The sequence below is a fragment of the Mustelus asterias genome, chromosome 7 (genome assembly GCF_964213995.1).
Source record: "Mustelus asterias chromosome 7, sMusAst1.hap1.1, whole genome shotgun sequence".
Lineage (NCBI taxonomy): Eukaryota > Metazoa > Chordata > Chondrichthyes > Carcharhiniformes > Triakidae > Mustelus > Mustelus asterias.
In genome coordinates this window covers 51,814,845-51,830,435 of record NC_135807.1, presented here as the reverse complement: position 1 = coordinate 51,830,435, position 15,591 = coordinate 51,814,845, and the positions used below count along the sequence as shown (strand labels likewise).

The 15,591-nt window shown below is 39.7% G+C and overlaps 1 protein-coding gene across 1 annotated transcript in view; it reads left to right on the top strand.

Annotated features, from left to right (window-relative positions):
• Positions 1–15,591, top strand: part of LOC144495710 (charged multivesicular body protein 4b-like) — a 37,272-nt gene that overhangs the window by 11,608 nt on the left and 10,073 nt on the right. The window contains exons 2-4 of the mRNA XM_078216058.1: positions 9,901–10,078; positions 12,535–12,649; positions 14,748–14,853. Of these exons, the coding sequence (XP_078072184.1) occupies positions 9,901–10,078; positions 12,535–12,649; positions 14,748–14,853 (399 nt within the window). The remainder of the gene's footprint in view (positions 1–9,900; positions 10,079–12,534; positions 12,650–14,747; positions 14,854–15,591) is intronic.

The following is a 15,591-nucleotide window of genomic DNA, read 5'->3' as shown; positions in this document are numbered from 1 at the left end:
AGTCTTGGACGTTCCCAGTGTGTCCGCCTCCACCACCTTGCCCGGCAGCGCATTCCAGGCCCCCACCACCCTCTGTGTAAAATACGTCCCACTGATATCTGTGTTAAACCTCCCCCCCTTCACCTTGAACCTATGACCCCTCGTGAACGTCACCACCGACCTGGGAAAAAGCTTCCCACCGTTCACCCTATCTATGCCTTTCATAATTTTATACACCTCTATTAGGTCACCCCCCTCATCCTCCATCTTTCCAGTGAGAACAACCCCAGTTTACCCAATCTCTCCTCATAACTAAGCCCTTCCATACCAGGTAAACCACCTCTGCACTCTCTCTAAAGCCTCCACGTCCTTCTGGTAGTGTGGCGACCAGAACTGGGCGCAGTATTCCAAACGTTCTATACAACTGCAACATCAGACCCCAACTTTTATACTCTATGCCCCGTCCTATAAAGGCAAGCATGCCATATGCCTTATTCACTACCTTCTCCACCTGTTGCGAGTTAGAACAAAGTATTTTCTTTTGAAATACAAATAACGGAAATATCTAAATTGGCTTTGATCTGATTTAAAATTTCTTAATTTTATATATTTCTTTAGGGAGAAATTAGCTATTTCTGAGTGTGATTGCCTCCTAATTTAGATTAACTGACATTTTGTGAATGCTTGTGATTTTATGTTGCACCAAAACAACTGCATTGTCAGGACCCCTAGTACACTGCAATTATGTGGTTGTTAAAAATGCTGTGGACTTGCTTACTGCCTGTATTTCTATTTTTCTTAAACAGTTTTGCCTATTGTAATTGGCTTATCATACATCGACTCTAATACAATGTGAGGTTGAACGGTATATGAATACAGTTGTTCTGGATTGAAATGGTGACAATTAATATTAATCAGCAAACCTTTATTGATTTAGTTTATTAATCCCCAGGTATTTCACACTTGGCACAATTCATATCTCAAATTTTAATTTTACATCAATGACTTGGGTGAAGGGGCAGAATATGTTTGTGTAAATATTTTCATAGAATCCCTACAGTGCAGGAGGAGGCCATTCGGCCCATTGAGTCTGCAGCAACTCTCCGATACAGCATCCCAGCCAGACACTATCTCTGTAACCCCACATATTTACCCCACCAATCCCCCTAACCTACACATCTTGGGACACTAAATGGGCAATTTAGCATGGCCAATCAACCTCCTGTGTGCATCTTTGGTCTATGGGAGGAAACTGGAGCAGCTGGAGGAAACCCACACAGACACGGGGAGACTGTGCAAAATACACACAGGTTATCATTCAAGGCCAAAATTGAGTCCGGGTCCCTGGCGCTGTCAGGTAGCAATGCTAACCACTGTGCTGCAAGATGGCATAGTGGTTAGCACTGCTGCCTCACAGCGCCAAGGACCCGGATTTGATTCCCAGCTTGGGTCACTGTCTGTGTGGAGTTTGCACATTCTCCCCGTGTCTGCATGGGTTTCCTCCAGGCGCTCGGGTTTCCCCCCACAGTCCAAAGATGTGCAGGTTAGGTGAATTGGCCATGCTAAATTCTCCCCCAGTGTATCTGCATAGGCACCAGATTGTGGCGACTAGGGGTTTTTCACAGTAACTTCATTGTAGTGTGAATGTAAACCTACTTGTGACTAATAAATAAACTTTACTTTTTCTGGAAAATGCATTAAGTAAAGTGATAACATTTGAAATATCCTTGGTGAGATGTTAGAATGTGTCTATCCCAAAAATATTTTTTCAGCATGGAATGTATAATATTCCATGTAAGACTTCGCTATTCCACTATTCAAATATATTCTACAAGACCTGGTTATTATAACTTCATCTCATTGGAAGAGTTTGTTTAACTCTTATAGAACATGAGTTTTTGTTTCTGCGGCCCCCTCTGGTGTTATTAAAAAAACAGTAAGAAGTCTCTCAACACTAGGTTAAAGTCCAACAGGTTTATTTGGTAGCACAAGCCACTAGCTTTCGGAGTGCTGCGTCTTCATCAGGTGAGTGGGATTTCAGTTCACAAACTGAGCATATAAAGACACAACCTCAATTTACAAAATAATGATTGGAATGCGACAATGATGAGAAATCATTGAGAAATAATCTTGTTTAAAAGAAAGCTTAATCCCTGTGGTGGACTACAGTTGCGCCTTTGTCCTGTCTGGACCACTGTTGTTGTGTTTGTCATGCCTGGACACATCCCCTGCCGGCTCCTCCCCTTGTCACCTAGTATAAAGGTGGCTGTTTCCTCCCCCTTGTTCAGTTCGGGTCGGTTATCTGTTAGGATATGCTCCTAGTTCTGTAATGAATAAAAGCCTACAGTTGTATTGGCACACAAGTAGTCTTTTGCCTAATTGATAGCGCTTCAATCCCAAAGTGCTTTGCAGCTAATTAAGTATTCCAAAAGTGTAATCATTATTATAATTTGGGAATAGCAGTGGCCACTTTTCACACTGCAAGTTCCCACAAACAGCAATGAGAAACAGCGAATCACTAGCTTTCCGAAAGCTAGTGGCTTGTGCTACCAAATAAACCTGTTGGACTTTAACCTGGTGTTGAGACTTCTTACTGTGTTTACCCCAGTCCAATGCCGGCATCTCCACATCATCGTTATTAAAAAATCCACGGACTCCCTATTACAGAACACAAGTATTTTTTTCTGTATAAAAGTTAGATGCATAATTATATTTTGTAACGTTTTGTTTTATTTACTCAAGGTGAAACTTGTTGCATTTCAACAACAATTTTGTCACGACATGGAGGTGTCTTTGACACGTGCATGTCATGATCATTGTTCACTCTGGCTTGGTAATATTGTTGCATTGCTCTGTGCTGAAAATCCAAATTCACAGAAGTAGGTTCTACTAAATGGGACCAACACTTAAGTGCTGCAGAAGAAGCAGTGCTGTATTAATCAGAGTATTCACACCTGGGTCCTCATTCTCTCCAGTGCCCAGGGCCCTCTGTCTGCAAGAATAGACTCATTGAATAGTACAGCACAGAAGGCCATTCAGCCTATTGAATCTTTTTTATTCATTCATGGAATGTGTTGCTGGAAAAATCAGCATTTATCGTCCATCCTTGATTGTTCCCGAGAAGATGGGTGAGACACTGCCTTGAGCTGCTGGTATAGGTACACCCACATGATGTTAGGGCAGGAGTTCCAGGATTTTGACAGTGAAGGAACTGTGATATAGTTTAAAGTCAGGATGGTATGCGGCTTGGAGAGGAACTAGCAGGTGATGGTGTTTCTATACATTTGCTGCCCTTGTCCTTTTTAAGTGCTAGAGTTCAGGGGTTTGGAAGATGCTGTCAAAGGAGCCTTGGTGAGTTGCTGCACTGCATCCAATAGATAGTACGCACTTGCACCACTTACATTGGTGAAGAGGGCGGATGCTCATGGTGGTGGATGCGGTGCTGATCAAGCAGACGGCTTTGTCCTGTATCTATTCAAGCTGCTTAGATGTCTTCGGAGCTTCACTCATCCAGGCAAGCGGAGAGTATTGCATCATACTCTGGACTTGTCTTTTAGATGGTTTTGGGGTGTCAGGAGGTCAGTTACTTGCCACTGAATTCCCAGCCTCTACTCTTGCAGCCACAATAGAGTCAATGGTAACCTCAGGATTTTGATGGTTGGGGGGTTCGGTGTTGGTGATACCGTTGCATGTCAAGTGGAGATGGTCAGATTCTCTATTATTGGAGACAATTATTGCCTGGCACTTGAATGGTTTGAATGTTACTTTCCACTTATTAGCCCAAGTCTGAATATTTACCAGGTCTTGCTGCATTTGGTAATAAACTGCTTTGGTATTGGTTGTGAGTGTTACTGAACATTATACAGCCATCAAAGGTCATTGGTGAGTCAGCTGAAGGTGATTGGGTATAGGACACTAGCCTGAGCTGTGCTATTTTGTGGCTCTTATGATAAACTACAACCATCTTCCTTTGTGCTTGGTGTGACTCCAGCACTGGAGAGTTTTCCTCTGATTCTTCAATTTTGATAAGGTTCCTTGATGTCGCACTTGGTCAAATGTTGTCTTGATGTCAAGGCAGTCAATCACACCTTAACTCTTGGGTTCAGCACTTTTCTGCATGTTTGGACTAAGGCTGTAATGAACTCAGGAGTGGAGTAGCCCTGAAGGAATTGATCCTTTGGGCTTTTCCCACCACCTACTTCGCCTGTCTGGAACTTTCAGTTGCCTCTTACTGGGTGCCTAAAATAGTGAATGTTTCATTTAGCTGCAAGCTTTAGATTTTTATTACTTTACGGTTCAATAACTGGAGATTTGGCAGTTGTGGAGAGAGGTAGCAGTGAGGTAGAGTTGGGCATCAGCGTAAATGTGAAAATGAATGCCATACCTTCGGATGATGCCAAGGGGCAGTATTTAAATGATAAATAGAGGGAGCAGAGGTTCAGAGGCAGCAGAGTTTCAGGAAAGAAGTCCAACTGAAACCATGTCCACCAATGGTTGAACAATTAAGATTGGGGATGCTCAATAGGCCAAATTTAGAAGATTGCAGATACTTGGATGTTGGGAGGGTTTGTGGTTGGAGGAGACTGTGGAGATAGGGAGAAGTTAGGCCCTGGAGGGATTTGAAAATGAGGGCAGGATTTTAAAATCTAGGTGCTGCATACCAGGAGGCAGAGATGAAAGGTGAACAGGACTTAGTATGGGTTAGCGCACACATAGCAGAATTTCTCAGGTTTTGAAGAGTAGAATGTGCGAGGCTGGCATTGGAATATTCAAGTTTAGAAGTAACTAAAGGCATGGATAGGGCTTTTAGTGGCAGATGAGCTGAGGTGGGGGCAGAGTTGAGCAATGTTATTGAGGGACAGTGGGTGATCTTCTGATAGTCTCACTATGTGCTCAGAACCTCATCTTGTGGTCAGATATGACACCAAGGTTGCAGATAGATTGGATTAGCTGAGAAAGTTGCCAGGAACAGGATTAAGTCAGTGGGTAGGAAACTGAATTTGTAGCAGGAACCAAAGGCAGTGGCTTCTCAATATATAACAGGACAAAATCTCTGCTCAACCAGTATGAGATGTCAAACGACAGTGAACTATCAAGAAAGGTGATGTCGAAGTAGAACTCAGTGATGGCAGCGTACACTTGAAAACTGATACTGCTTTTTCAGATGATGTTGCTGAGACCAAGGATGGACTGTTGTGGCACTGACTGGAAGGCTGCTCATACATCAGTAAGAACTGAGCTAATTGGAGGTAAATTGATGGTGTCCGTAGAAGTTGTGAATTGCAACAGACCTCTTGAAACCCTGTTGTTCACTCTGGGGAGTCTCAGACCATGGTTAAGAACCCCTGTTTGCAGAAAAGGCAAGCTAGCAGAATTGTAAGGGAGTGAACTCTGCAAGAGAATGTAACAATTGTGATAGGGCATAATGATCAATTTTAAATGGGTGGAAATTCTCTCTAGTTATCTGATGCATATTGAAAAATGCAAGGTTATGTAGCAGCAACGTTTTAGAGTGGACCTCTGATAGGATCAACAGCATTTGAAATTATGTTAAAGACTCATGATGATTCCTGTTAAAATTAATAATTTGTTTAAATTTTTTTATTGGCTATCCTCAAACCTCACTTTGGAAACAAATGCAACATTTCACTCATGGAAAAAAATAATGCAAGATCAATTATTATATTCCAAATTTGGCTGTTGTGTAGGAATTGAACATTCCTAGTATGTTTGAATGTGTGATATGTTTTCTTACTGGGGCATTTTAAGAGTTGTTTATAGCCTCTTAAAGGCACTACTTGATTTGTCTCTGCTATTAAAAATTGCAATATACCATATTTGTGCTTGGTTTAAAACTAAGTTTTCTATTCCTAAAATCTACTTACTAACTAATGGAGAATAAGACTTAAATGGAACAAAATTGTTAAGTCATCCAAGTTTTAAAAAAATATTTAAATAGTTCTTTTTTTGTTTAGACTTTACTTAGTGCCTTTTTACCCATGTCATACAAGATATATCGCTTGCAAAAATTACATTCTGGTCAGCAAACCTATTGTGTGATGCTAAATATTTGAAGGGAATTACTATAGCGCATTTTAAAGAATATTCTGATTTTAAACATGCAATGAGCTGCTAGCCCAGGGTTGATGGTTATTCATTTCATAAAGTTGATTTTATAAATTTTTGTTAATTGCTAAATGTATGAGAAGAAGGTGAGGCTGCTTTTGGACATTTTTATTTTAATGCATGGTTTCCCTCTGATCTTATTTTGCATGTTTTAATTGGGTACATGTGTTTCTCTTGACAGATCATCTCGAGTTTATTCACTTTCTTCATGCTTGCAGAAGGAACACCTCCAAATCTTTCAATCTTCTCTGGCCTGATCTGTGATAAGTGCTACGTAAACCTGTAATGCTTCTTTCTGTTAGATCATCTTGACACCTGTAAGTCTCATTTGGTGAATGGTTTAAACTCTGGGGCTGTTCTTTTCCCTTTCCTAAAAACCTCTTTTCTGTCTCTAAATATGAATGTGCAATAGAGTAATAAGTCAGCATGTTACTTAGACTGAATTTGGCTCCACAATCTTTAAGCCTTTTTGGGAATGATGGATGGCATTTGAATGTGAGAGCAAACAAAAGTTCTTAAAGAAGCATTATGAAGTCATGTATGTTTTTGGCTGCATTTTAAAATATTTTCTCCCCCCTCCCTAAATTTTGCAACAACTGTAGGTCAAATGGTTTGAGAGGCATTGTTTTCACAGACCTGTATAAAATGATATTGCTGTCCAGCTAGCTTAGAACAACAGCATGTCCTGATTCCCATTTTTTCTTGTGGGAAGACTATTTCCTGCCTAGTAACTCCCCCAAAACAGGAAGTTTGAGTAGGGCACACCTTAAGGGAAATAAATTTATGGTGGGAAAATCTCAAGGAAAAAGAGGAAGGAAAAGAATATCACTATTGGATGGCTTGAAGATTGAAGGAAGTTATTGGCAAATGAAAAGAATAGCATCGGGTAGACATGGAAAGTCCAAGGACCTGCCTTCAGGCAGAACACACATGGTGTTGATCTCCAAAGAGTTCAGAAAATTTTGGATATAAACTTGCAGCTTACAGGCAATTATCTTTGAGTTGATGGACAATAATTCACAATGTTGCAAATAAAAATTCACGTATGTTTTGAGAAAATAATATATCTGGTGGAAAGTGTTCTGAAACGAGCCAAACAAAACTCATAATGTCATGCATTAATTTACAAATTTTATTTGCCGTAAAGGCCTTCAGAAGTCATTTGTAAGTTATAAGTCTTGCATCGAAATGAGAAAATGTTTCATTACCCTGTACTTTTTGATTATCAGTCCAAAGGTGTGTGGATTAGGGGGTTTGGCGGGGTAAATGTGTGGGGTTACAGGATAGGGCCTGGATAAAGATGCTCTATTGGAGAATTGGTGCAAACTCGATGGGCCGAATTGCCTTTCTCTCCACTGTAGGGATTCTATAACATGAGAATATTCAGTATTGTTTTCCAATGTTCCTCATTACATTGTTTAATGCAACAGGTTTGAGGTACACACAAAACAGAGTCATCTTGCAGCTTTGCAAACACACTAACATTGCTATCAAGAATCCAAGCTAACTACATCACACTAGATTGGAGTTTGCTGATTTGATATAATTTAGTGCACTGTTGTGCAGTAATTCCAAGCAAGATTTTGGCAACATCATCCGTACAAGATAATCATTTCTGATTTTGAAGAAAAGTTTACCTTTACAGCAGAGACACAAATTTGTTTCCTTTCAGTTGCTTCAGTAATTTTTTTAGGGCAACTGTTTTGAACCAATTTCTTTCTGCTGTTGCTGGGAGAAGAACAGTGACTGCTTGCCATTCAGTTTCCTTATGTGCTCTGTGGTTTTGATCCTGACTTCTATCAGATACTTTTGCTTTGTATCAGGAGTTGATTTTTTTCCTGTGTGCTACAAGTGTATATTTCTGCCATTGTAACAGTTTTTACTAGATTATATGCCTGCACCTGGGGTAAGCAAAAGTGTAAGGAAGAAGCCAAGAACATTGGAACATGTGAAATAGGAGCAAAAGCAAATCATTTTGCTCCTCAAACCTGCTCTGCCATTCAATAAAATCATGGCTGTTCTGTTTCACATTCCCATCTACCCCTTCCCCTGCCTAACAAGAATCTATCTACCTCCGCCATAAAAATATTCAATCAACTGGAGAGTTTATCTGTGCAGGTGATGTCCTGGTAAGTTGTTGTACCTCCTTACCCCACCACTTGACTAACCGTAGCTTGCTTAGTTTTTCTTAATGTCTCCCTATCTAATTTAAGGCTCACATTTTATAAACAATATATCGTCAAGTGTCTTGTTTATCGTTTCTCAATGTTGTTAAAACAATTGTGGATTGACCCCTCCAGGTGAATGTCCACATAGAGAGCGAAGGCAAAATTGGACTCTGTCCTAAGTTTGTGCAGTTGCAGATAGTAAAACTTTTCATTTTGGAAATGGTAAATGGGAGATTTCATTATGATGAACAAGAATATGTTGTTTATAGATTTCAAGTTAAAAGATTTAACATAATCTTTGGTATTTGTGCGACCATATCAATCTAAAGAAGGAAAAACTTTTATGCATTTGTAATTTTGTAAATGTTACTAGTGACTACATCACCTAATCTAGGAGTTAGTGAGAATGTAAAAAGTAACATCTGAAAATCAAAAGGTTGCCCTCAAGAAAATCTCGGAGATGCCTCAAAAAATTATTTTGACCGCTGCTCTGTTAAATTGTGATCACAGAAAAAGAAACTTGTAAAATTTTCAATTTTTATAATGGACTTCTGAAGTTAAAAATACTGAAACTGCCAGCCAGTCTGATTTTTTTTCAACTGATATTTGATTTGTTTCATCCACATCAGAAAAGTTTAACTATATATGAATGTTTTGAGGTATTTTCCTCTTAAATTTACTGGTTTATGAACTTGAATTTTCAAGTTATTATAAGCATATATGTATTTCTGTGTATAATATACCCTTTTATAAAGACATACTAAAACAATATTATAGAGGTTTCTTTTATAAAAAAAAGAATGATTGTGACATTGCCATGCTTGAGAGTGGGTGTAAATCTCGTATTGCTCTTTCTGCCCATGACTGTCTCTCTGCTTGTGTCTCACTCATTGTTGTAACTATTTTGTTTAAGCCACATGATTATGAAGTGAAAAACATAGTTCAAAAAGCATTTTACTGTTGTCTTAATGATGTGGCTCTTTGGGACCTACTTTGCAAAATGGAATTTGCCAGTAAGTGCTTAGTCGTTTAAACCACAATATTTTTAACTGTGAATTCAGTTTATTAATTGTTTCTAATGTAATAGCTATTTTACATTTGTTTCGCTGGATCAGGATACAAATGCTTTTATAAATTGTGACACCCATCTTTTTTGTGCTACTTCCAAAAAGCTAGATATAGGTGGAGATTATGTGCTAACAATTCATCCTTTTCCTTGGACTTCCCTCTGTAGAATGTCTCCCACGTTTGTTAGCAACTTCCTTTGTTGCGAAAGTGGAAGCTAGTTAAGGTTGGAGTTAGTAAAATTTATATTAAAGACAGTTGTTGCAGAGTGCCTACCAAAAAGATAATGTGTTCTCAATCTTGTTTCTGATGATTTTTTACCGTCCAAGTAGATGTGGTCCAATGGGCATATACCTCATCCATCTGAGACTATGCTTTCTACTCATCAATATATATCTTAATTTGCAGTTGTTTCTTGCTCTCTGCTTGTATGTTACATTGGGTATTATTTTTGTAGTTTTCCTTGATGACCATTATGTGATGGATGTTATAAAAACTCTGACATGCAAGTTGTACTCAATTGAATTGACTATATTCATAATTGTGTTTTTTCTATTCCCAGTTGCCCTACAAGCACTCAAACGAAAGAAAAGACTTGAAAAGCAGTTAACACAAATTGATGGTACACTCTCTACAATTGAATTCCAGCGTGAAGCATTAGAGAATGCACACACAAACACAGAAGTATTGCAATCTATGAGCTATGCTGCAAAAGCCATAAAATCTGTTCATGAACACATGTAAGTGATTCATTTTTACCAAGTATCAGTGAGATGCCGCTTCCCAACAAAGTCTGGTCTATTATATTTGATATTTCTTTGGATCCACATTGTGTTCAACTTATTATTATGCCAGTTGTGAATTATTTTGGTGGATGTGTCTGAACCCTGAAATTATATATATTTTAAAAAATTACACCATCTTAAAGTTACACAACTAGTGCTCAGAGTGGACTGGGCAAATCCTTTCTTTGCTTGCTCCAAAAACCAAATTCAAATTCCAATTGAATCCAATTCCAGGTCCCCACAAAAGAGACAAACAAGATCCAAGCTGACAAGATAAGTCAGTGCACCCCATCTTGGGCTTGATCTGATGCTTGATCTTAGCCAAAAGACCGAGAAGAGATAACTGAACCCTGAAGTTATAATATAGTTATGTAACACACATTCAAAACAGATGTTATATTTTAGCACATTGAGGATGACAATCTTGAACCATAATTTTTTGTAACACCTCAAGATTACTGTTTTTGGGATAATGTAATTGATGAAAGTGCTGTGGTGCAGAAGTACATTGCTGCCAGCCTGTAATCCTTGTACCTGAATGTGTCCCTAAATTGGGGGTTAGGCCTTAAGTATGACTGGTGAGATACAGGCATCTGCTTGCATTCCCAGGCAACTCATTGGTGAAAAGTATTTGAATATCAGTTGACAGTCAGAGATTTGGTGAGTAGTTGGAGAAGTTAAGTTTATTTATTCGAGTCACATGCAGGCTTGCATTAACACTGCAATGAAGTTACTGTGAAAATCCCCTAGTTGCCACACTCCGGCGACTGTTCAGGTACACTGAGGAGGAATTTAGCATGGCTAATGCACCTGACCAGCGCATCTTTCAGACTGTGGGAGGAAACCAGAGCACCCGGAGAAAACTCACGCAGACACGGGGAGAACATGCAGACTCTGCACAGATAATCACCAGGAATTGAACCTGGGTCCTTGGTGCTGTGAGGCAGCAGTGCTAGCCACTGTGCCATCATGCCACCCTGTGTTTGTATTCACCAGTTTAGAAGAATAAGAGGTGACTTGATCAAAACCTTTAAGGTCCTGATATTGTGGATGTGGATGTTTTCTTGTCAGAGAATTTAGACCTAGGGGTCGCTGTTTTAAAATAAGAGGGCACTAGTTTAAGACAGAGATAAGCAGAAATCTTTTCTCTGAAGGTCATGAGTTTCTGGAACTCTTCCTCAAAAGGCAGTGGAAATCTTTGAATGTTTGTAAGGCAGAACTAGATAGACTATTGATTAACAAGGGGCAGAAACATTTTCAGGGATAAACAGTGGCATTGAGTTTACAATCAGCTCAGCCATGATCTTACTGAATGGTGGAGCAGGCTCAAGGGACTCTGTGGCCTATTCCTGCTCCTAATGTATATGTACCTATGTGGCGACGGGTGGCCCATGGTTTTAATGTAGGGAGTGTTTCTTGCTGGTGTACAACCAAGTAGGTACTTTTTCCAAACTTAGCTTTTAGAAGTTAAGGGCCACCTTTTTGGTTGCACGTAGACTTTGTTTTCCTGGTTCCAAATATGCTCAGGGCAACCAGCTTGGCACAGGGATCTTTATACCAATTTGGTGCCTGGCATTTTTCTAGCAGATAATGAGCACTTGCCCATTATGTTGTAGTCATAAGCACCTTTTTGTGCCTGGAAAATGGATGTGGTGTAGGCTTTTCCTTTTGGAACTGCATGTCTTTTGTATGAGTTTGTGTAATACTTCTTGGGTGAGCTATTCAACCTGAGGGGGCCTAAATAACTGAATTAGATTTAATCCTCACTCAAGTATCACACATGTACATCTACAACACATCACTCGTTATTGAATGTCCCTCTAAGCATGGCTCTGCACAGGCCAAACAGATGTCAGCTCCTGAACATTTTGCCACTCTGCAGACCTGATAAACATTTAAAGAGCCTATGCATAGAATGAGAGGTGCGCAACAAAAAAAATGGAGAGTAGAATTTTATCCCTCTCCCAAATCAGAAGATTACAATGAATAGTCATATCTCAATTGTCACACCAGCCGATATTGGTTTAATTGGTACACAATAGGGTTGAAACCTGGAACATTTTTGTATTTCAGACCATTGGGTTATTTCCATCTTTGCTCTGCTTGGTTTATATTTATTTACTTATACACAAATAATGCAATTGTGATTTATTGTAATCAGCCTTGAAATGTTAAAAATGAGCAGGGTCTGGAAATTGATTCAAAATGTTTTGAAATCAGCCATTTATCAGGTTATTTTATTAACGATCAAAATTAAATTACAAAATTACAGTTTCTTTAAATCCTTGAATAAAATTGAACCCTGCAAAAAAAAACTCTTACTGTCAGTGCCTGGAGTAATTTTTGCAAGAAATTGAGTTGGTGAAACTGAATTGAATGTTTGGGAGTATTAATTTATGTTTTCTCTTCAGAGATTTAGATAAAATTGATGAGATGATGCAAGATATCACAGAACAGCAGGAAATAGCACAAGAAATTTCTGATGCAATTTCCCATCCAGCTGCATTTGGATCAGAATTTGATGAGGTACATAAAATACTTAATCAAATATAGATGACAAACTTGGCGTTGATGTGCGAAAGGGAGGAAATGTATAGAATTTTTTGAAATCTGCAATTTTAATTTATGCATTTTGTTAAACTTTAATCAGAAGCAGTAAAGATAAAATTGTCTCAAATTGTTGGTTAAAGTGGTCTATAATCAAATTTGAGCTTTCCTGTTTATTTCTAGACATCAACTATTTGTTCCAGTGATGAAATTCAAACTTCTATTCTTAAGCTATGCAGTTGTTCAACATGGAACCTGTGGACTGCATCTCAAAAACTCTATACTGCGACGAGCAAGCAATTATACTTGGCCCAGGCTTTGTTCTCCGTTTCCCATCCTTTTAGTACTTTGGATCTTGCTTCTTTACCCTTCTTTTCCTACTCTGTAAGCTCATTTTGGGTTCATGAGTCTCTACCCTGCCGTCCAGGATATTGTGATAGATTGAATTTTTGAATTTGGGGTTTAAAAATGTATTCATCACACTCTTTCCACTGTCTTTTTCTCACCAATCAGAAAATACTGTTTTTCAATCGACCAGTCCTTTGCTGGTCACACTGGGAACTTGTCAAAGAACTGTACAGCACAGGAACAGGCCCTTCAGCCCTTCAAGCCTGCACCAATCACATTTACCTATTTAGACCAACTGCTTTTATCCCTCAATTCCCCATTTGTACATATGTCTATCAAGATAAATCTTAAATGTGGCTAACGTAACTGCCTCAACCTTGGCAGTGTATTCCAGGCCCCCACCACACTCTGTTTTTAAAAAAAAACTTCCCCGCACATCTTCACTGAACCTTTCCCCCCTTCTCTTGAACTTATTGATATGGTCCCCGAAAGGGTAGGGGGTTTTAGTTCAGTCGGGCAGCATGGTCAGTGCAGTCTTGGAGGGCTGAAGGGCCTGTTCCTGTGCTGTAATTTTCTTTGTTCTTTGTTCTTATGCCTCCTTGTAATTGTCATTCCTGCCCTGGGGAAAAAGCTTCCAACTGTTAACCCTATCTACATCTCTCATAATTTTATAAACTTCTATCAGGTCGCCCCTCAGCCTCCGTCTTTCCAGGGAGAACAATCCCAGTTTATTCAATCTCGCCTCATTGTTAATACCCTCCATACCAAGCAAGATCCTGGTAAACTTTTTCTGAACTCTCTCTGAAGCATCCACATCCTTCTGGTAGTGTGGTGACCAGAATTGGATACAGTATTCCAAATGTGGCCTAACCAACGTTTTATACGCGATGACCTGTCCAATGAAGGCAAGCATGCCATATGCTTTCTTCTCCACTTTTTCCACCTATGCTGCCACTTTTAAGGATCTGAGGGCCTGTACTCCCAGATCTCTCTGTATCTCCTGATGGTTCTGCCATTTAGTTTATAGCTCCCACGTGAATTGGATCTGCCAAAATGCATCACCTCACATTTGTCCGGATTAAATTCCATCTGCCATTTCTTCACCCAATTTCCCAGCCTATCTATATCCCGCTGTATTCTCTGACAATCTTCATCACTATCCGCAATTCCACCAATCTTAGTATCATCCGCAAGGATGACCCAGGTGATATTTCCATATCATTTTTAAGGGACAAAAGTAATTAAAGCACAAAAAGTATACAATTGTTGGAGTAGTCTGAGAAAGCTATTACTAAATCAATGTCAATGGTGATTGACCTGAAGCACTAACTCTTTCTTTCTCTCAAATGTTGCCTGATCTGCTGAGTATTTCTAGCATTTTCCATTTTTAGTCCGATTAAAACAATTTATCCTTGTTTACATTAAAATTTGTAATTCTATATGGCCGTAGGGAAAATTATTTTATATACAACTGATTGTGATGTTACAAATTATTGCATGTATTTTTTGAGATTCTTTCTGTAATGAGTGTATTGCTTTTCTGTCTTTTATGAAATAATGGCATGAATCCGCTGACCTCGCCCGCAGCTGGGATTCTCCAGTTCCTGTAGTTTGGCTGAGCGGTAGCAGGGCATGAGACTGGTGAATTGGGCTCATATTTTTTAACAGCTATGGTAATTCTCAAAGTTCTTGTAGGCTGACATGAATTAATTGATGCACATGTTTCCAGGATGAATTGCTAGCAGAATTAGAGGAACTGGAACAAGAAGAGTTAACTAAGAAAATGACTAAAGGACTGCCAAAAGTTCCAACCACCTCGCTCCCATCAAGACAAGGTGAGCTAAAATGAGCTTGCTGTTAGAATTAAAGTATATAGGATATTTTTCAACATTAATGTACCATAGGATTAATTAAAATCCATTTGGAAAAGAATGGAGTAAATTATACAAGTTTCCACACTTTTTTCTAAATCACTGAAACCAGTGTTTTCCTTCATGACTGTGTGTGGTGGGAATGTTTTTGCCTCTTTGTTAGTCTGTTTTTCATCTGTAAACAATGGCAGAATTCTCCCCAAAAAATTCTAAGTGTCAAATTTGTGTGAAAACTAGAATAATTCATGCTGTTCTTTTCAAGTGGGAGTTCAGAGAAGAATCTCCCACACTCTGTGCATTGCAGAGGCCACCAGCGTGAATATCATTAAATTTCAGGGGTCGGGGCCTATTCCAGCTGGAAAGGCTGAAATCCATGTGCTGAGCGGGCCACTGCACGTGCGCCGATCTGTCAGTGCCGAGATTGGTGCATGTCCAGTGACCCGGCACTGATGGCCTCCTGATTGCTGGCCAGTTTGATCACTGGCCAGCCCCGCAACACCAACTCTTCGCCCTTCGCCGCCCCACGGCTCAATCGTTGGCCCCCCTGACCATCCCCGGGCCCAGCCCCAACACCACCTCCCCCCAACCCAAGCAGGCTGACAGCCCCCGGCTGATCCCCTCGGCCCACCCCAATCGCTGGCCTCCCTGCTTCCCACACCGATCTCTATGCAGCGTGGTAGCCAAACCCCCCACCACCACCGA